Source organism: Microcaecilia unicolor, chromosome 11 (genome assembly GCF_901765095.1).
Source record: "Microcaecilia unicolor chromosome 11, aMicUni1.1, whole genome shotgun sequence".
Lineage (NCBI taxonomy): Eukaryota > Metazoa > Chordata > Amphibia > Gymnophiona > Siphonopidae > Microcaecilia > Microcaecilia unicolor.
Window position 1 is genome coordinate 90,468,625 of NC_044041.1, and position 22,659 is coordinate 90,491,283.

At 43.9% G+C, this 22,659-nt stretch overlaps 1 protein-coding gene across 3 annotated transcripts in view; it reads left to right on the forward strand.

Moving 5' to 3' along the window:
* The window catches only part of LOC115480220, a 49,398-nt gene extending 40,794 nt beyond the window's left edge, over window positions 1-8,604 (forward strand). For 2 of the 3 annotated variants that reach the window (XM_030218731.1, XM_030218732.1), the window contains exon 3: window positions 8,331-8,604. In XM_030218731.1, the coding sequence (XP_030074591.1) occupies window positions 8,331-8,538 (208 nt within the window). In that variant the 3' untranslated portion in view covers window positions 8,539-8,604. The remainder of the gene's footprint in view (window positions 1-8,330) is intronic. The other variant, XM_030218733.1, reaches the window with a different exon arrangement.
* The last annotated feature ends 14,055 nt before the right edge of the window (window positions 8,605-22,659 follow it).

The window sequence follows — 22,659 nt, forward strand, 5'->3', positions numbered from 1 at the left end:
CATGTAAGAAAACAGACAAAAAATAGATAAAACAGTACTTATAATTATAATGGGTGAGTCAATATGCTTGTTTGCCTAAGGCCTACTAAAGGATTAATTCTGCCTTGCTGGTTTCTTTGGCATCTCCAACTAAAGAGATGTTATGTTGCCTCTGCCCTCATTGTAAAGATGGGTATGTGTGGGATCCTGAGTAAGGGTGATAGAGAAGATCTCATCATACATGTCAAAGTACCAAAGCTCGTTAAAAGCTTTCCAAATATAATGTAATGTAATGTAATTTAATTCCAACATTTCTAGCCTGCACGTAGCCTTCAAAGTTCTAAGCAGATTGCAAATTATATAAATCAGTTAACATAGTAACAAAATATAAAATAATTGCATTTACATAATCATAACACTACAAATCGTAAAATCACACACAATTTTAAAAGTTGAAAACACATATGAATTCCCACATCTTAAAGAGGTATTAGCTTTCTAAAAATAAGGCAACATCGGCTATGCTGATCCAGTCAAATCAAATATCTTTTGTACTTTTCCAATTAAAATGTACACAAATGTGGCAAATTAGCTGGCTTGGTTGAAGCTAGTATTGGCTTAAATCTATAACACAGCCAGCTGAATTTAATCCTACTAGCTCTGTATTCAGGAATAAAACCATAACTTAGGGGTCCTTTTACTAAGCTATGGCAAAAAGTGGCCCTTAGCATACTCTTGTATGGGCTATTCCCGTGCTCTAAGGCCATTTATACTGCAGCTGTACAACTGGTCTTTTTCTATTTTTTGTATTAATGGCCATGCACTAATGTTGCCATTAGTGTGCATGGAAACAGCCACAAAGAGGGTCAAAGTACAACTAAACAGAAGACAAAAATGGTACCAAGGGCTTTCAAGCATGGGACAAATCAAGTGTTTGTTGCTGTGGTTTTAAACAGAGCTCTGCTGTGAGGGATTTGTTCAGATTTTTTTTTTTTTTACTGACGTAGGGTCCCTTTTACTAAAGGGTTGCCGCACAGAGAAAGGCTTGCCGCACGCCAATCCGGAACAACCACTGGGCTACCGCAGGAGCCTGGCAGTAGTTCCCACCCCCAGCGTGCGCTATTTCTGGCACTACAAAAATATTTTCTATTTTTGTAGTGCTGGTGCTTATCCGGCAGTTATTGCAGCCAGGCTACCGCCAGGTTAGCGTGGGAGCCCTTACCGCCACCTCAATGGATGGCAGTAAGTGCTCCCCTCCCCCATAAATGGCCATAAATGGCAAGTGGTTCACTTACCGCACAGCCGTTTCTTTTGGAGAGAATAAAAAAAGAATGTCCTTTTGCCCACTACTGTAGAAGGGGGCATCAGCGCACATCAAAAACACATGCTGCTAGCGCAGACCCCCTTTTACCGTGGCTTAATAAAAGGACCCCTATTTTTTTACTGACATTTTTTAAAAACTTCTTTCAAGCGTGAAGAGAGGTCCCTGTCCCAGGTGCAAAGGGGCCCTTTTACTAAGTAACCGCCAACAATTTTGCTGAAGGTTTTGAACGCTTTGTACGTGATAGTAACATAGTAACATAGTAGATGATGGCAGAAAAAGACCTGCATGGTCCATCCAGTCTGCCCAACAAGATAAACTCATATGTGTATACCTTACCTTGATTTGTACCTGCCTTTTTCAGGGCACAGACCGTACAAGTCTGCCCAGCAGTATTTCCCACCTCCCAACCACCAGTCCCGCCTCCCATCACCGACTCTGGTACAGACCGTATAAGTCTGCCCTCCACTATCCTCACCTCCCAACTACCAACCTCTCTTCCCCCACCTGTTTTAACGTGTAAGGCGTTCAGTTTCTATCATTGGGCATGAAAAACTCCAATGAGAGAATTTTTTATGATTTTTTGCTTTTTAGTCTTAATATTTACTTCTAATAATGTGAGTGAAAATCGGCACTTAGCTTGCTTTTCTGAGTCCAGCACTATCTTTTAAATGCTAAGTGCCGATTTTCTAATGATTACACTGAGTGGATTATTATTTTTCACTTACATTATTAGAAGTAAATATTAAGACTTTAAAAAGCAAAAAATCATAAAAAATTCTCTCTTTGGAGTTTTTCATGCCCAATGATAGAAACTGAACGCCTTACACGTTAAAACATATCATGTATAGAGCATTCAAAACCTTCGGCAAAATTGTCATCGGTTTCTGAGGGTTTTTCTCCAAAGTATTCTTTGAGCACTTTATGCAAATGATCTGCTGAAGTTTGTATTTTTTGTATTAGGTTACTTTATCTCAGCTCCAGCATATACTGCAAGTTGTTTTTATTTTGTCTTTTGCCCTTTTACTAAGACCCGTAGGCACCTACATATGTACAATGCACATCAAGTTAGAAATACCGCTCGGCTACTGCATGCCCCGGGCGGTAATTCTAATTTTGATGTACGTCCCAAACACGCATGGCGCTAACCGGGCAGTAATCGGCAGTGTACACATGCTGACAATTACCACCCGGTTAATGCATAAGACCTTACCGCTAAGTCAGTGGGTGGCGGTAAGGTCTCAGGCCCAAAATGGACGCGCGCTGATTTAAATTTTGCCGCACGTCCATTTTCAGCCAAAAAAAGGCCTTTTTTGCAGGTGCGCTGAAAAATGGACCTGCGCACTTCCAATATACGTGCCTACACTAGCGCAGGCTATTTTTTGGCACGCCTTAGTAAAAGGACCCCATAGTGTGCTGAAACATGGCCCATATCGGTTTCTCTAATAAAGACTCTTGATTTGTCCCATGCTTGATGGCCCTTGGTGCTGTTTTTGTCTTCTGACATTAGTGTGCAGTCATTAAAAAAAAATTTTGCAAGTGTGCACCTACTGCAATCCATTTTGTAGACGGTAAGGCAGCGTTTTTCAACCAGAATGGAGTAAGTTTTCTTGTCTCTAGCGGTCGGTGGCAGGGAGTAATGATTCATATAGCCTGCTTGCGCCAACGCTGGAGCCTTCTCTCTGACGTAACTTCCTGCTTCCATGTAGGTGTGAAGTGTCAGAAGGCTCCAGGGTTGGCGCGAGTAGGCTGTATGAATCATTGCCACCAACCGCTTGAACATGGGGGTAGGGGTGGGGGGATAAAGAGAGACAAAGGGAGATGCCTGACTGCCGACTGGAGAGGGAATAGGAGGGAAGAGGGAGAGATGCTGGACTATTTTTGTGGGTGCTGGGGAAAGACTATTTGCTGGACTATTTGTGAGGAGGGAAGGGAAGAGAAGGTAAATGCTGGACTATTTGTGAGTGTGGGGGGGGGGAGGAGAAGGTGAACACTGGACTATTTGTGAGTGTGGGGAGGAAGGAGAAGGTAAATGCTGGGCTACTTGTGAGGGTGGGGGGGGGGGGGGATAGAAGATAAAATGCCAGAGTATGTGTGGGGGTAGAGGTGAGAGGGGAAAAAGGTCAAATGCTGGACCATGTATGGAGGTGCAGGTAGGGGTGGGAGAGGAAGAAGGCAAAATGCTGGACCATGTGGGGGTGAGGGGGAAGAAGGTAAAATACTGGACCATGTGTGGGGGTGTGCCTTGTCAATTTTAGTGCCATGTAAATGTGCCGTGAGATCATAAAGCTTGACAATCTCTGCGATAAGGGCTCATGCACGATCCCTGTGCTAACTGTTTAGCACAGGAACACCCATTCTCTACTCCCCCCCAAAGAATTAAAAATATTTTTAGTGCAGGATATGCGCACACACACATTTTGCACATACAGCAGGACACCTGATCATGGCCCACGGTACACCATTTTAAACTGTGTTAGGTGTGCGTTAGCACCAGGGCTTTATTTGAGGGGGTACTTAGGGGTACTGAGTACCGACAACTTTTCCATTCTCTGCTAAAATTGGTCCATGGACCACAAGTTTTAAAGAAAGAGCTCAGGCTCTACACATCAATTCTGCCTTGTCATAGATTCTGTGACTTGTTACAGGGGGCCTGGCTATTATGGGGTGGGTCCCTCAGTGATTACCCCACTCCTGAAGAGTGGCCTAGCATTTGAGTACCAGCACCTTTTTTGCTAGACAAAATGCACTGGTTAGCACCTAACTTAGCTTAGTAAAAGGGCTTTAGCTGGTTAGTGCTGAAATTTCAGAACTAGATGATAAAATCCATTTTTTGAGCAGCTAGTGGGTTATGCCCATATTTTGATCAGCTAAATGTAGCCATCTAGTGAAATTAGGTGGCCATATTTAGCTGTTCAGTGAGATAGATTTTCATTGTAATGGTTCCAGTCAGTTGACTCTTCAATTTGAAGTGATGGGCTCAAGGCTGGGGAAGGACAGAAAACAGTGGCTGCTAATCTGGCAGCCCCTGCTGTCCAGAAAGCAGAATTTAGGGTAAGGTTTGAACCTTTCAGAGCTGCTTAACAGGCTTCCTTTTTAAAAAAAGAAAATTAGCACTGCCAGCAAAGATTCCTGAGTCGTCCAAGGTTAGTTATAAAGAAGGAAAATGGGGAACAGGAAAATATGATGACATGACTGAAGGAAAGCAGATAACTTCCTCTTGTGAGTTTTTGAGAAAGGCTTAGAATGCTTTCATTGCAACCAGGCAAGCCAGTAGGTGAAACCCTCCATTGCACACACTTTTTTTTAAAGTAACAGTTACGGTTCTAGTCAGTGGCTGAACAGCATTAAGAAATCTGGAAATTCTGTAACGGCAAGATGCTTTGTCTCAGAGTTAGCCATGCTTACCACACAGATCACTGGCACAGAACCTGGCCAAGCCCAAAAACTAAAATAGAAAAGTATCAACCAACTTACAAGGGGACCTATCTCCTATATAATGCTTTAGCCCAAAAGTTCTGACTCTTGTGAAATTAAGGCACACTGTTTTGATCAAAATCATATAGTAGCAGTTTGACCATAGCATCCGTTGCAGTCTTGCCAACTGTGGAAAATCAAACACGGACAAACTATACTTTAGTCATGGTTAGCTGTTTCTTTTATTTATTTACTAGGGAAAAAGGCCCGTTTCTGAGCGCAATGAAACGGGCGCTAGCAAGGTTCTATAATGGTAGGGGCCCCCTCCCTCCGTCCCTCCGAGCTGCTTGCCTGCCTCCGTGTGACCGTCGGACGTTGTCCGTGGTTCGCTCTGTGTGGGGAGGGTTTTTTTTTTTTTGCTGCACCTCCGTCCCTGTGCCGTTTCCATTTCGGCCCTCGAGTTTCATTGCTCCGCAATCGACGTCATCACGTTTTGACGCGAGGGCGGTGCAGACACTCATGGGCACACCGGATATCTTGGGCGCCTCAACTTCCGTGGAGGCTTCATTAGAACGTTGGGGTTGCCTTTTATATATAGAGAAGATTTATTTATTTATGACTTTCAAAATAATACTTCCACCAATAACATGAATGAGGAAATAGGAATCAGATATAAAGGAAATACAATTATTACACAGGTAACAAAAATTAATATCGCTTTAGCCCACAAAAATAGGAGTCAAGATATATAAGTCTCAATTATTCAAAAGGGAATGGTTAACTGCTTCTAACTACATTTGTGCTAAGTATCCCAGATCACTCAATCTCTCTAGTCTAGAATGGGACCCACTTTTCACTTCTATTTTTCTTTTAATGTAAAAATTGTGCTCTGATCTGGAACAGATGAAAGAGTTAATTTTATAAAGTAATTTTTGTGCATATACAGTAATATACATGTGTATAATGCCTCTTATAAAAATTACTCCTTGCATAAAAGTACATGTGATGACAAGATTGCGCATTCCATGTAGGCATGCTCTGGGGTGGATTTTGGGCAGAGCTGCAATATATGCATGTAATTTATAAGACACACATGACTGCACTTATTGTATATGCATACATGAACACCTGCTCATGAGCTTACATACATTGTAAGCCGCCCTGAAGGCCCCCCATGGTTGGGGAGGGGATAGGAAATTCTAAATAAACTTGAAGAACAAAGGTGGATCTATGGTTTTCCTTCAACAGAACTTATTATATAAAAGCTCCATCCCTTAATATTCCACATGGCTTCACTGCTGCCTTTGTCAATGCTCTCAACCACCTTGAGCCTTGGACAAATGTCATCATGGGTTCCATCTCCACACTTAGATCCTGATTATAACTTTGTTGGTGTGTTTGTTTTTTTCATCCACTTCCTTCTCCTCTCTAGGATTTCCTAGTGCTTTTCAGGTACATCTGTTGCATTTTTAACCTCTTTCCTTTGGGTCATGAACACGCACATGAACACCTGCTCATGACCCAAAGTATGTGAGTTTGTTTTACTCATGATTTCTGCAGGATTTGTGCTAGAATTTTATAAAGACACATAGATGCCTAGGGGGCTCATTTTCATAGTAACATGGAGGGGCATTTTCAAAAGAAACGTCTAAGTCAGAATTTGGACGTTTTACAAAGACGTCCAAATTCCGAAGTGGGGATAAAGTCATTTTCGAAAAAGATGGACGTCCATCTTTTGTGTTAGAAAATACCATGGACGTCCTGCAATTTGGACATTTTGCGATTTGGACGTCTTTGATTTTTGGCCATTTTTGAAAAAAAGATGTCCAAGTCTAAAATGTCCAAAGTCAAGCCATTGGGACGTGGGAGGAGCCAGCATTTTTAGTAGATGACCAGGACATGCCAGGACAACAATCGGGCACCCTAGGGGGCACTGCAGTGGACTTAATAAAATGCTCCCAGGTACACAGCTCCCTTACCTTGTGTGCTGAGCCCCCCCAAAACCCACTACCCCCAACTGTACACCACTACCATAGCCCTTACGGCTGAAGGGGGCACCTATATGTGGGTACAGTGGGTTTCTTTTGGGTTTTGGAGGGCTCACAGTTTCCTGCACAAATGTAATAAGTACTGGGGATATGGGCCTGGGTCCACCTGTCTGAAGTTCACTAAACTACTCCAGAGACTTGCATGCTACTGTCATGGACCTGAGTATGATATCTGAGGCTGGCATAGAGACTGGCAAGTAATGTTCTTCAACACAATTTTTTGGGGTGGGAGGGGGTTAGTGACCACTGGGGGAGTAAGGGGAGGTCATCCCTGATTCCCTCCAGTGGTCAGCTGGTCATTTGGGGCACCTTTTTGTGCCTTATTTGTAAGAAAAACAGGTCTAGCTCAAAACTAAGTTTTAGTGCTGGACGTTTTTGCTTTGGTCCATTATGGCTCAAAGACATCCAAGTCAGGAACGCCCAAGGCCCGCCTTGAACATGCCCCCGATACGCCCCCTTGAGATTTGGACGTCCTTCCAACGGACCTCTGAGAAAGTCGTCCAAAATGCGGTTTCGAGTATACCGATTTGGACGTTTCTGTGAGATGATTGTCCAAGTGCCGATTTATGTCACTTTTTGGATGTCCATCTCTTTCGAAAATGAGCATGATAATCTATTGGTCGTCATATGCATCTTAAAATAAAGAGTTTTAAGGTTTTGTATGTTAAATACCACAATAAATTCCAGAGCTAACGTAAAATATTCTCTCATAATGTCCAAAAAAGAAAAAGTCCTCCAAAATCCGAGGCAAAAAAGTATCAGTGTTCCCAATCCAGCCCCCAGATGCTCCATGACTTCATTATTTTGAGAGGGTGTGATTCCGTATTCTCCCTTTTTACTGCAGCTTTTATAACAGCCAATGTTGGCCATGATCTCACCGTGCTAACAGACTACAGTTACAGCATGATCGGCAGCTACTGTCAAAGCATTAGGAAACCATTCAAGGTTGTGCATAACCGTAACCAGTGGTGTGCTGGTAAATTTTTAACAACAGGCTCTTTCTCCGGACGTAGCCAGCTCTGCAATTGGGAGGGCCAGGGGTGGCCGGGGGGAGCAACACTTGCCTCTTTCTCCTCCCTCCCTTCGTGCGGGCACGCTACGCATACCTTTGCTGGCAGCCAATAAATGGACTGCCACCACTCCCAACATCTTGCTCTGAGCAGCATGCTGGAACTTCTCACACATGCTCAAGAAGTCCCAGCCTGCTGCTCAGAGCTGGAAACAAGGAGCGGGAGCAGCAGTAGTCTATTTACTTGGCTGGCAGGGCTCAGCATTCCCACCAGCAAAGTAAAACAGAATTCAGCAGGGGGCCCAAGCCCACATTTTGGGAGCCAGTTGTTAAAGTAGCCATGGAGGGCCCTACTTTAACAACCGGCTCCCAAAAGTCTTAAAAACTTAACAACCGGCTCTTGCGAGCCTGTAGGAGCCTGCTCCAGCACACCACTGACCGTAACTGAACACAGCATTGTACAGCTTGTCTCTAAGGAGGGTCTTTTGCCTGGATAAACCATTCTTTGCCTAACAGGTTTTATTTCCTCTCTCTACTTTTCTCTTTCATTCTCCAGTAGAAAACAGATGCCAGAGGACAATTACTACATGAAGTATGATGCCAGTGAAGGTGATCAGCCTATCTACTGTAATACCACATCTGCATTTACCATAATAACAATTCCCCTAATGTGGAAGAGGACGATGTTTACATTGTGCCTGACAAGTGAACCCAACGCTTGGTTCAGCTTCCAGCTCCCCAAATGCTTCTGTTTCTTGTCATAAAAATAAAGAAGACACCCAGCTTCCGGTGTTACAAGTTGCCTGGGATCAGCTGTTCATTTTATTTGATCATTGGGGGGGGGGGGGGGGGGGGGGGGTGGGGGGGGGGGGGGGGGGGGGGGGGGGAGGAATACAAACTCAAGATTATTGTTGGTTTCTGAATTAATTATCTTCCATCATCCAAATGCTCATCCTCTGTGGTTTAATAACTGCTGAACTACCAAGAGGGTTCAGAGCTGTTGGAGTATATGGAAAATAGGTTGCTTGCCTTGAAATGAAGGCGTCACACTCAAAATTGAGGTACATATTTTTTTTCCCTTTGTCCAACACTGCATCTCAACGAAAAAGAACAATCAAAGGAAGCTCATCCTGCTAAAGTTCATTGTACAAGTTTATGGAATTGCACAAGGATGGCGACACTTTTTTTCATTGAAATGAAACATTTTCTCAGTCTTGTTCAATCATTGTGAATGACATGACCTGTGCAAAGAGAATTTGTTATATATTGGTCGATGCAGTACTTTCTTGTATGATCAAAGTAACTCCATGTCATCTTGAGTTGTTGATCCAATTCCAGTTTTCTAGCTCTGTCTCATACATTCTTCAGCATAAGGGCTACAGCAATGCTTTCAGCCCAGTCCTTCGGACATACCCAGGTTGTCTGGTTTTCAGGATATCCATAATGGATATGCATGAAACAGATTTGCATGAGCTGCCTTCATTGTATGCAACTCCTTCTCATGCTTATTCATTGTGGATAGCTTGAAAACTTGACTGGCTGTGTGTCTTCTGGTGACTGTGTTGAAAGTCACTTGGCTGGAGTACCAGGGGCATAGCCAGAACACATTTTGGGTGGGCCTAGGCAAAAAGTGGGTGGGCACCAAGTGTTCTCCCCCCCCCCCCCCAAAAAAATATATCTCAGCCGGAGGGAAAATGCTTCTTTCCACCTTGGCAGTCTGCAGCAAACATCCCCGCCACCCAACCACCAGCCCCGGCACAGACCGTATAAGTCTGCCCAGCACTAGTCCCGCCTCCCAACCACTAATGTGCACTAGAGTTTTTATCGCGCACCAATGCTAAAGATACCCATAGGAATATATGGATGTCTCTAGTGTTAGTATGTGCTAATTTTCAGCATGTGTTAAAAATGTTAGTGCGCCTACAGAATGGCTTAGTAAACAGGGCCCTATGTGTGAGTCATTTAAGGTTTGCTTTGAGTGGAAATCTTGTATATTTTTATTCCATCCTCTTACCATATAGGGATTTTCTGTGTTTATCTCATGCCTTGCTGAATTCTGCCACTGTTTTTTCCCCTACCATCTCTCCCTTTTCAACGTATAATTTTGTATTTTATTTGTGGCTTAAATTGTATTTATGGTTATTGTTCCTCAACTAGGACTGTAAAGATAGATGAGTTTAAGTAAATGGAAATGAGTTTGCTATGCAGGATTTCATGAAGGAAACTCATGAACTCTGGCTAAAAATATGAGATTCATAAGGAAGTTTATATCCAATAGGTGACAACTTGACGGATGACTTGAAGCCATCTTGTAAGCCTAGTTTTAGTTATAATACATTTGGGACAACATAGAGCTTTATAGATAGGCACGTTTGCACCATGACCACAAATTCCATCCATAATCCAAGTCTTTGCTCAGACAACTGTGATCCAAAATCTTTTTTTTTTTTTTTAATCTGGGAAATCTGCAGCTAAAATGAAAACATCACTTTTGTCATCTAAATTAAAGAACCAAGTTTTATTGGGGAAAAAATTTACCATATTCAAAGTCAAAAGTATTTTATGAAGCCCCAAATGTTTTAAGAACATTTAGAACTTTTCATCATGTTCCAGAAGTTTCATCCCTCCCTGCTGCCCCATAACATCTCAGCCATAATATTTTAACAGCATAGTGGGGAACCTTCTGGTGCCAATACAGCAGATTTTTAGTGAGGTGCAACATTTTGCAAGAACTGTGTAAATACTTGTGCCTGAGAAGGCCAAACTTGGACAGTGTCGCCTGTTTGTGATTATACATCAGATGTGTATTTCATTCAGAATGTATTCAATTTTATGTGAATTTTCTATTTTTCCAGCTCCAATAAAAATATTTCAACACATGATTACTTTATTGAGAAAATATTTGTATCAATCTTCTCTATTTTTATCTCAAGAATTATCCCCATTTTCATGAATGTTTTGTAATAAACACAGGACTTTCCTAGCCTGAGGAGGCCGCCAGAGGGCGCTGTCCCAGGGAAAAAGTCTGGAAAATGCCCTGATCTGGTCACTAGAGGGAGCTCCAATGGGACATCAGGGTAATGACCTGAAGGGGCCAGTAGAGGGAGCTCCAGCCAAGGCCAGAACATGGGGACCAGGGAGTACCCATAGCAGAGGATTCTCCTTTAAGAGAAAAGGCACACAGAAGGCTCTGGACTCTTCCAGAACTAGGAGGAGGGGCCCAGAAAGGGTGTGGTGGGCTTTTAGCAGCCCTATATAAACAGCACCTCCCGAGGAGAAGGGGACCTGAAGCCAGTTGGAGGAGGTTCCTGGAAGATGGGGGAGAATGATAATTCTAAAAGCCCAGACGGTACTGACTTGGTAGGCCTTTTGGTAGAAATGCAACTGTGTATTATTGGAAATTGAATGATATGCAGGGAAGGAGGAGATTCCTGCAAGTGAGAGAGAAGGATCCCTCTACAAACCAAGAAGGTGCTGACCTGGGATACCTTTTGGGGTAGAAATGGGGGCCCACCAGAGGAACCGGTAAGGTGGCCTGTTACCAGGTGATACTGCTGGGAGGCAGGTCCACGAACGAGTGTTAATGAAGAGGTCACCCCGAGTGAAAGAGGAACCCAAACTTAGAGTCACAGAGGAGTCACAGAGGAGCCTTGTTTCTGGGTTGTTTCCCCAAAGCAAAGTGCTAGTGAAGCTTGGCTGAGGACAGGGGAAGCTAGACAGGAGCCACAAGAGAGTCCTCAGCACATGAGAGACCCCTGGGGGTTTACAGCTTGAAGACTCCAAGAAGAAACCAAGGGGTGCTTTTACAAATGCACACTGAAAAATGGCTTGCAGTAGTGTGGGTTTTGGGCACACACCAATCCGTTTTTTAGTGCACCAGTAAAAAGGGCCTTTTTTTTTTGTTGTTGCCAAAAATAGACATGTGGCCATTTTGGGTCGGAGACCTTACTGCCAGCCATTGACCTAGCGGTAAAGAATCCAAGCGGTAATGACCTGTGCGCGTCCGTTACGTGCATCTGAAAATAAAAAATAGTTTTCAGACACGTATATCGGACGCGCGCCAAAAATGAAATTACCGTAAGAGCCACACGGTAATCGGGCAGTAACTCCATTTTGGCGCGCATTGGGCGCACGTAGACGCTTACGCAGTTTAGTAAAAGGGCCCCCCAAGTATGAAGCAAATTTTACTTGATGTAGCATAACATTAGAAGGCAGCAATGAGCCAGAAATCCAAAGTGGAAACAAAATATCACATCTCTGATACACACATAGCATGATACAGCATTGCCAGTATCAAACTGTGTCTATGTTCACTTTCACACTGCCTGACTTCCCAAACCTGACCTTATGATCCTCTGCAGCCAGTCTGGTTTTCAGAATATCAGTAATGAACATGCATAAGCTAAGGGGTCCTTTTACTAAGGTATGCTGAAAAATGGCCTGCGGTAGTGTAGGCGCGTGTTTTGGGCGTGTGCAGAATCATTTTTCAGCACACCTGTTAAAAATGGCTTTTTTAAATTTTTGCCAAAAATGGACGTGTAGCAAAATGAAAATTACCGCACGTCCATTTTGGGTCTGAGACCTTACCGCCAGCCATTGACCTAGCGGTAAAGACTCACGCAGTAACTGGGCGGTAATGACCTACGTGTGTCAAATGCCCCAACTCCCCCTTCATTATCTCCTCAGACCCTTGCTGAATTCTTTCACGAGAAGGTTCAAAAGATAAACCTTGCACTCTCTACCTCGCCACCTCTCCCTCCACTAGTCCGTTCCCCTCTCTCTCCTTCCCCTCATTCCCTTTCCTCCTTTCCTGAAGTTACTATTGAGGAAACTACACTTCTCCTTTCTTCCTCAAAATGTACCACCTGTTCCTCTGATCCCATTCCCACCCACCTTCTTAATGCTATCTCTCCTGCTCTTATTCCTTTTATCTGTCACATTCTCAACCTCTCACTTTCCACTGCGACTGTCCCTGCTGCCTTTAAACATGCTGTGGTCACACCTCTCCTTAAGAAGCCTTCACTCGACCCTACCTGTCCCTCTAATTACCGACCCATCTCCCTCCTTCCCTTTCTCTCCAAATTACTTGAGCATGCTGTTCACCGCCGCTGCCTTGATTTTCTCTCCTCACATGCTATTCTTGACCCACTACAATCTGGTTTTCGCCCTCTCCACTCAACCGAAACTGCGCTTACTAAAGTCTCCAATGACCTATTACTGGCTAAATCCAGAGGTCAATATTCCATCCTCATTCTTCTTGATCTTTCCGCTGCTTTTGACACTGTCGATCACAGCATACTTCTCGATACCCTGTCCTCACTTGGATTCCAGGGCTCTGTCCTTTCCTGGTTCTCTTCCTACCTCTCCCTCCACACCTTTAGTGTTCACTGTGGTGGATCCTCTTCTACTTCTATCCCTGTCGGCGTACCTCAGGGTTCTGTTCTTGGTCCCCTCCTCTTTTCTATCTACACTTCTTCCCTTGGTTCATTAATCTCATCCCATGGCTTTTCCTACCATCTCTATGCTGATGACTCCCAAATCTACCTTTCTACCCCTGATATCTCACCTTGCATCCAAACCAAAGTTTCAGCGTGCTTGTCTGACATTGCTGTCTGGATGTCTCAACGCCACCTGAAATTAAACATGACCAAAATCGAGCTTCTCATTTTCCCCCCCCCAAACCCACCTCCCTGCTCCCCCATTTTCTATTTCTGTTGATGGCTCTCTCATTCTCCCTGTCTCCTCAGCTCGAAACCTTGGGGTTATCTTTGACTCTTCTCTCTCCTTCTCTGCTCATATCCAGCAGATCGCCAAGACCTGTCATTTCTTTCTTTACAACATCCGTAAAATCCGCCCTTTTCTGAGCACTCTACCAAAACCCTCATCCACACCCTTGTCACCTCTCGTTTGGACTACTGCAATTTGCTTCTTGCTGGCCTCCCACTTAGTCACCTCTCCCCTCTCCAGTCGGTTCAAAACTGCTGCTCGTCTCGTCTTCCGCCAGGGTCGCTTTACTCATACTACCCCTCTCCTCAAGTCGCTTCACTGGCTCCCTATCCATTTTCGCATCCTGTTCAAACTTCTTCTACTAACCTATAAATGTATTCACTCTGCTGCTCCCTAGTATCTCTCCACACTCGTCCTTCCCTAAACCCCTTCCCGTGCACTCTGTTCCCTGGATAAATCCTTCTTATCTGTTCCCTTCTCCGCTACTGCCAACTCCAGACTTCGCTCCTTCTGTCTTGCTGCGCCCTATGCCTGGAATAGACTTCCTGAGCCCCTACATCTTGCCCCATCCTTGACCATCTTTAAATCTAGATTGAAAGCCCACCTCTTTAACATTGCTTTTGACTCGTAATCACTTGTATCCACTCGCCTCCACCTACCCTCCTCTCCTCTTTCCTCTACACATTAATTGATTTGTTTGCTTTATTTTTTGTCTACTAGATTGTAAGCTCTTTGAGCAGGGACTGTCTTTCTTCTATGTTTGTGCAGCGCTGCGTACGCTTTGTAGTGCTATAGAAATGCTAAATAGCAGTAGTAGTAGTAGCTTCTTCATCAACCCAGACTGATGGTGAGGACAGGCTTGTGAAGCCCTGTTCTAAACAGGACAAAGACAGCTACACTTATTATTGAATTATACTGATACTGTTACAGTACTTGTATTCCGCCAATTCCCAACAAGGTTCAAAGCAGATTACAAACAATGGTAAATAGTAACATAGTAAGAAACGGCAGATAAAGACCTGAACAGTCCATCCAGTCTGCTCAACAGTCAAATTCATTATCAATTTGTGATTAAATCAACAATGTACTTAGACCGTAGAAGTCGCCTGGCTCTGTCCTTATGATCGGGAGGTGGGGCTGGTGGTTGGGAGGCGGGGATAGTGCTGGACAGACTTGTACGGTCTGTGCCAGAGCCGGTGGTGGGCAGCGGGACTGGTGGTTGGGAGGCAGGGATAGTGCTGGACAGACTTGTACGGTCTGTGCCAGAGCCGGTGGTTGGGAGGCAGGGCTGGTGGTTGGGAGGTGAGGATAGTGCTGGGCAGACTTATACGGACTGTGCCAGAGCCAGTGGTTGGGAGGCGGGGCTGGTGGTTGGGAGGCGGGGATAGTGCTGGGCAGACTTATACGGTCTGTGCCCTGAAGAGCACAGGTACAAATCAAAGTAGGGTATACACAAAAAGCAGCAAATATGAGTTATCTTGTTGGGCAGACTGGATGGACCGTGCAGGTCTTTTTCTGCCGTCATCTACTCTGTTACTATGTTTCAACTACTGGAGAACAAATGTAGAAATAGAAATCTTAGAAATAAGTTTTAAATATTTTTTTAGTAATACGATGGAGATTGTTTCAATTGATTTGGAAGAGATTGACATTCTTGGGCTGCTTTATATGAAAATGAACTCTCAAATAATTTCTTAAAGTGAATGCCTGAGGAAGAAGGAGAGAATAGAGATGTGATGTGATGGTTCTAGAATGTCTATGATTTAAAGGGAAAAACCAAGTAGTCTAAGATATTTTGAACTAGAGCCATCAAAATTTTGAAAACTTGATAAGCTGTTTTGAAAATAATACGTGCTTGTAAAGGTAACCAGGGAGGGTTTAATCAGGGAGGGGGGTAGATCTATCAAATTTCTTTAAACCAAAACTAAGTTTAACAGCAGTATTTTGAAGTACTTGTGGTCTGGAAATTCATTTAGATGAAAAAGAACAATAAAGACTATTGCAATAATCTAAGAAAGATAAAACCAATGCCTGAACCAGAATAGCAAAATGTTTTTTTGAAAATAGTGAATGAAAATGACAGAGCTGACGGAGTTTAAAAAATATTGACTGAATCATAGAAGACTTGAACCTCAAAAGATAATGAGGAATGCAGATAATTACCCAACACTTTAGCTGATCTTTCCACGTCTACTATCAGGCTGTTGGGTAATTTCAGTTCTGGGAATACTGATGAGTGAGCTTAAGAATCATCCAGAAAGGATATTATATATGTGCTTCTGAAATCCTGAAGGTCTCTGCTCTGAATGTTATGTACCTATTGAAATCTGGCAAAGAGAGCTAGACTCATATTTGGAAGGACAAAATATGAAAGCGCAAAGCCCCTAAGAGAGAAACTGCACTGGCTTCCACTTAAAGAACGGATCATCTTCAAAATCTGCACGATTGTTCATAAAATTATTAATGGAGAAGCCCCATCTTACATGCTTGACCTAGTGGACCTCCCACCTAGAAATGGCAAAAGATCTTCTCGCACTTTCCTGAATCTACATTTCCCCAACTGCAAAGGATTAAAATACAAACTAAACACATGCATCTAGCTTCTCCTACAAAAGCACGCAGATGTGGAATGCTCTCCCAAACCACTTGAAAACAATTAACGAAATAACAAACTTTCGTAAATCGTTGAAAACCTATCTCTTCACCAAAGCCTATCACGAAAATCCATAACAGCTACAACACATCACCACATCCTCTTACTTGGATCGTTTTCTTTCTATAATTAATTGAACAGATTGACTGCTAGCCTTGTTATTACCGATACCTTTATATCTCCAAATGTATCTTTGTACCCTGTAATGGTGATGCCATGACAGGTTTTTTATAAGCCACATTGAGCTTGCAACGAGGTGGGAAAATGTGGGATACAAGAGCAATAAATATAAATATATAAATATATGTAGTCTTGAAAACCCCTAGCATCATTAATAGATAATTCTTCCATTGATCCCAATACAAAATGTTACAACATACACAGAATGTAACTCTCTGCAGGAATGAGAGAGTTATGAGGTGCCATATTTCTACTAGATCCCAACACTAGCATCTAAATTGTACCCTCATAGGGAACTTCCAACCCTAATGATGTTTGCAACCGTATTATTCCCTTATTATGTAGCTCCATGGTGAGACTCCTATATTCCTCTGAACATTGTTTGTCCCCCATTCCCAGTTCAAACAGGAAAAATGTGAGTGAGTCCCAAAGTCAGTCCTGGAAAGTGGACCCAGACTATCACCATTGTTGGCCGTGGAAGGATAGAAATAGTCAAAAAGGTGGAGGAATAGCTCTATATGTGAGAAATAATATCAAAGCAAGTGAAATGCAGGGGGTTTGGGGAAAGGAAGATGCGATATGGATTGACTTGAAAAGAGGAGATAGAACCTCTATCCACATGGGTGTTGTCTACAGACCTCTGACACAATTGGAGCAGCTTGATAAAGATCTGGTTTTAGATATCCAAAAGTTGGGAAAGAAAGGGGAAGCATTGTTGCTGGGAGAGATCAACATGTCAGATGTGGATTGGAAAGTTCCATCTGCAGAATTGGAAAGAAGTAGAGAGATGTGGATTCCTTTCAAAGTGCTCTGCTCAGACATGGAACCCACCAGAAAAGGAGCAATGCTGGATCTGGTGCTCACAAATAGGGCAAGTCCCCTGGATTCTACATAGCACAACTTAAGTTGCGTGTGCAAATCCAGTTGTATTCCAGATTTGCGCACACAACTTAATTACTTAACAATCCAATCAGTGCTGATAATTGCCAATTAAGAAGCCAGTATTGACACTAATTGGCATTAATTAGAATTTATGCGCAGAACTGTGTAAGCATATTCTAAAACATGATGTGCGTAAATTCTAAGTTATATGGGGGCCCTTTTACTAAGCTGCATAGGCGCCTATGCGCACCAACATGCACCAATTTGGAGTTACTGCCCGGCTACCGTGTGGCCCTCGTGGGAAATTCATTTTTGATGTGTGTCCGCAAGTGGCATTCTATGCGCGTAGGTCATTACTGCCTGGTTAACGTGTGAGACCTTACTGCTAAGTCAATGGCTGGCGGTAAGGTCTCAGACCCAAAATGGACATGCGTCAATTTTTATTTTGCTGCACGTCCATTTTCGGTAAAAATTTTAAAAAGGCCTTTTTTACAGGCACGCTGAAAAATTGATCTGCATGCACCCAAAACACACACTTACACTAGCTCAGCCCATTTTTCAGCACACCTTAGTAAAAGGACCCCATAGTTGAAAAGGGGGAATGGCCATGGGCGTGGAGTGGGAGGGTTGTGGGCATTTCTAAAATCTATATGCATGATTATAGAATACACCCTGTCCATGTATAATTTAGGCGTCAGCATTTACACCAAGTTTTACTTGGCGTAACTGCCCACGACTAAATTTGGTCATGTGGATGGGCACTCGGCGTATTCTATAAACCTCATGGAAATTCAGGCTTATTCTATAAAGTACGCCTAAATTTAGAAGTATGCTAAATTTAGGCATACTTTATAGAATACGCCTAGGTGTACTTTATAGAATACGACTAGACGTGTTTTGTTTTGGCGCCAATTTTTAAGGGTGATACATAGAATCTTGTCCAGTGTGCCTAATGTCCAAGTGGGTGCCTACCTGGGTAGTAGTGATCATTAAAGGTTTGATTTGATATAATAGCTAAAGTGGAGGGTAGCTACTGAAAAGTCAAAGTCCTGGATTTCAAATATGCTGACTTTAGTAAAATGGGGGAGTACCAAAAGAAAGAGCTGATGAGATGGGAGGACATCTGAAAAGTGGAAAGACAGAGCTCCAGGCAGAAAACAGCTATAAAAATGGCTATTGGCCTTTATATAAGGAGAGTAAATAAAAGCAGCAGAAAAAGGAAACTGATATGGTTCTCCAAACAAGTGGCTGAGAAAATAAAGGCAAAAGAGTTGGCACTCATGAAATACAGGAAACTCAAGAAGAGGAACACAGAAAAGAATACTAGATGAAAGTGAAAGAAGCCAAGATGGATATATATGTCTGGCGAGTGGAAGCACAAATGACTAGTAATGTAAGGAGGGGAGACAAGAACTTTTTCAGATATATTAGTAAAAGGAGGAACGCTAAAAATGGACTTGTGAGACTGAAACATGCTGTGGGCCACTATGTGGAGAGTGATGAGGAAAAAGCGAATGTGCTAAACAAATACTTCAGTTCTGTGTTCACAGAAGAAAATCCCGGAGAAGGAACATGATTGGCTGGTAAAGGTACATATGAGAATGGAGTAGATATTGCATCGTTCACGGAAGAACATGTTTATGAAAGTGCAAAACCCCTCCGCAAAAAACGACACTGGCTCCCAATCAAAGAACGCATCGCCTTCAAAATCTGCACCCTGGTTCACAAAATCATCTACGGAGAAGCCCCGAGTTACATGACAGACGTGATCAACTTACCAATACATCCAAATCAACACGATCTTATCTAAATCTGCACTACCCAAGCTGCAAAGTACTTAAATACAAAACAACTTATGCATCTAGTTTTTCCTACATAAGCACACAGCTGTGGAACGCATTACCAAAAGCCTTGAAAACGACGTACGACCACCTAAACTTCCGGAAATCACTAAAAACCAACCTGTTTAAAAAGGCATACCCTACCGATCCAACTTAAATGCCTAATCTCTCCAACACACCCAAACTGAAGCCCGTAATGGACTTAACACAACTGTTCCGTTTTCCGATTCCCTAATGTGGCTGTGCCACATGAACTTGATCTTACCACAACATCACCCTGTATTTGTTCACACCGGAGCCTGCAAAGGCCTCTCCGGTACTATGTAAGCCACATTGAGCCTACAAATAGGTGGGAAAATGAGAGATACAAATGTAACAAATAAATAAATAAAATAAAATAAGCAACTTGAAAAATTGAAGGGGAACAAACCCTTGGGACCAGATGGGATCCATCCCAGGATATTGAGGGAACTCAGAGAAGTTCTGGTGGGTCCTCTTAAAGATTTGTTTAATACATTTTTGGAGATAGGAGAGGTTCCGTGGGATTGGAGAAGAGTAGATGTGGTCCCTCTTCACAAAAGTGGATTTCCTTGAATCCAGTGGTTACAAGATCCAAGCCAACATGGTTTTACCAACTATAACCACTGCCTTCAGGAATCTCCAAGCTGTCGACCCCCCTACCCTATCCTCTCACATCTCCAATCTCTTCCCTTCCATTTCGTCTTCTGAATCTGTCGACACGGCTGTCTCTACCTACAATGAAATTCTCTCCACTGCTCTGGATACCCTAGCACCATCTGTCTCTCACCCCACTAAGCGCATTAACCCTCAGCCCTGGTTAACCCCTTGCATCCATTACCTTCGCTCCTGCACCCGATCTGCTGAACGCCTCTGGAGGAAACCTCGCACCCTGTCAGACTTCACCCATTACAAATTCATGCTATCCTCCTTCCATTCCTCCCTATTCCTTGCCAAACAGGAATACTATTCTCAATTAACCAATTCTCTTGGCTCCAACCTTCGTCGCCTCTTCGCCACCCTCAACTCCCTATTTAAAGTGCCCTCCGCTCCCATCCCCCCCTCACTCTCTCCTCAAACACTAGCTGACTACTTCCGCGATAAAGTGCAGAAGATAAACCTTGAATTTACTTCCAAGCCTTCTCCTCCTTGCGACTTCTCAACCCACTCCCTCAACCAACCTAACCTGGCCTCCTTCTCCTCCTTCCCTGAGATCACCGAAGAGGAAACTGCTCGCCTTCTTTCTTCCTCTAAGTGCACCAGCTGTTCCTCTGATCCCATTCCCACCAATCTGCTTACCAACATCTCTCCTACAGTTAACCCCTCAATCTGTCATATCCTCAACCTCTCCCTCTCCACTGCTACTGTCCCTGACACCTTCAAGCACGCTGTAGTCACACCACTTCTCAAAAAACCATCACTTGACCCCCACCTGTCCCTCCAACTACCGCCCCATCTCTCTTCTACCCTTCCTCTCCAAATTACTTGAACGCGCTGTCCACAGCTGCTGCCTTGATTTCCTCTCCTCTCAGGCCGTCCTCGATCCACTTCAATCCGGCTTTCGCCCATTACACTCGACAGAAACAGCACTCTCTAAAGTCTGCAATGACCTGTTCCTTGCCAAATCCAAAGGTCACTATTCCATCCTCATCCTCCTCGACCTATCTGCCGCCTTTGACACTGTCAATCATAATTTACTTCTTGACACACTGTCCTCTTTTGGGTTCCAGGGCTCCGTCCTCTCCTGGTTCTCTTCGTATCTTTCCCAACACACCTTCAGAGTATTTTCCAATGGCTCTTCTTCCACCCCCGTCCCGCTCTCTGTTGGGGTTCCTCAAGGATCTGTCCTTGGACCGCTTCTTTTCTCGATATACACCTCTTCCCTGGGCTCACTGATCTCGTCACATGGTTTCCAGTACCATCTCTATGCTGATGACACCCAGCTTTACCTCTCCACTCCCGACATCACTGTTGAAACTCAGGCCAAAGTTTCGGCCTGCCTTTCAGACATCGCTGCCTGGATGTCCAACCGGCATCTGAAACTGAACATGGCAAAGACTGAGCTCCTTGTCTTTCCACCCAAACCCTCTTCTCCTCTTCCCCCACTTTCCATCTCTGTTGACAACGCACTCATCCTCCCCGCCTCTTCAGCCCGCAATCTCGGAGTCATTTTCGACTCCTCCCTCTCCTTCTCTGCTCATATCCAGCAGACAGCTAAGACCTGTCGCTTCTTCCTCTATAATATTAGCAAAATTCGCCCATTCCTCTCTGAACAGACCACCCCAACCCTCGTCCACTCGCTCGTTACCTCTCGTCTTGACTATTGCAATCTTCTCCTCGCTGGCCTCCCGCTTGGCCACCTATCCCCCCTTCAATCTGTCCAAAATTCCGCCGCACGTCTTATCTACCGCGTGAACCGATACTCTCATGTCACCCCCCTCCTCAAGTCGCTTCACTGGCTCCCGATCCGCTACCGTATTCAGTTCAAGCTTCTCCTATTGACCTTCAAGTGCACTCAATCTGCAGCCCCCCATTACCTCTCCACCCTCCTCTCCCCATATGTTCCCACCCGTAACCTCCGCTCTCAGAACAAATCACTCCTATCTGTACCCTTCTCCACCACCGCTAACTCCAGACTCCGCCCCTTCTGCCTCGCAGCACCTTATGCCTGGAACAGACTTCCCGAGCCCATATGCCATGCGCCCTCCCTGCCCATTTTTAAGTCCTTACTCAAAGCCCATCTCTTCTCCCTTGCTTTTGGCGCCTAACCACCTTCCCCATTCATGATACCTACACTGACTACATAGTTTGTCACCTTTAGATTGTAAGCTCTCTTGAGTAGGGACTGACCTTCCCCATGTTTAAACTTGTACAGCGCTGCGTAACCCTGGCAGCGCTATAGAAATGCTAAGTAGTAGTAGTAGTAAATTGTGCCAAACAAATTTGATTGAATTCTTTGGCTGGGTGACCAGAGAATTGTATTGAGGACATACTTGGATTTCAGCAAATCCTTTGACACAGTTCCTCATAGGAGGCTCTTGAATAAACTTGACAGGCTGAAATTAGGACCCAAAGTAGTGAACTGGATTAGAAACTGGTTGACAGACAAACGCCAGAGGGTGGTGGTCAATGGATTTCACTCGGAGGAAGGAAAGGTGATTAGTGGAGTGCCTCAAGGATCGGTGCTAGGGCCGATTCTGTTCAATATATTTGTAGGTGGCATTGACAAAGGGTTAAAAGGTAAGGTTTGCCCCTCTGCAGATAATACCAAGATTTGTAATAGAGTGGACACCCCAGAGGGGGTGTAAAACATGAAAAAAGATCTGCAAAAGTTAGAAAAATGGTCTAATGTTTGGCAATTAAACTTTAATGCAAAATTTGGGGAGAAGAAATCCAAGGGAGTTGTATGTTCTAGGAGAGGCTGATATGAACAGACAGGGAGAGGGACCTTGAGGTGATAGTGTCTGAGGATCTGAAGGCGATGAAACAGTGTGACAAGGCAGTGGCCATAGCCAGAACGCTAGACTGCACTGAGAAAGGCATAACCAGCAGAAGAAAGGAGGTGTTGATGCCCCTGTACAAAC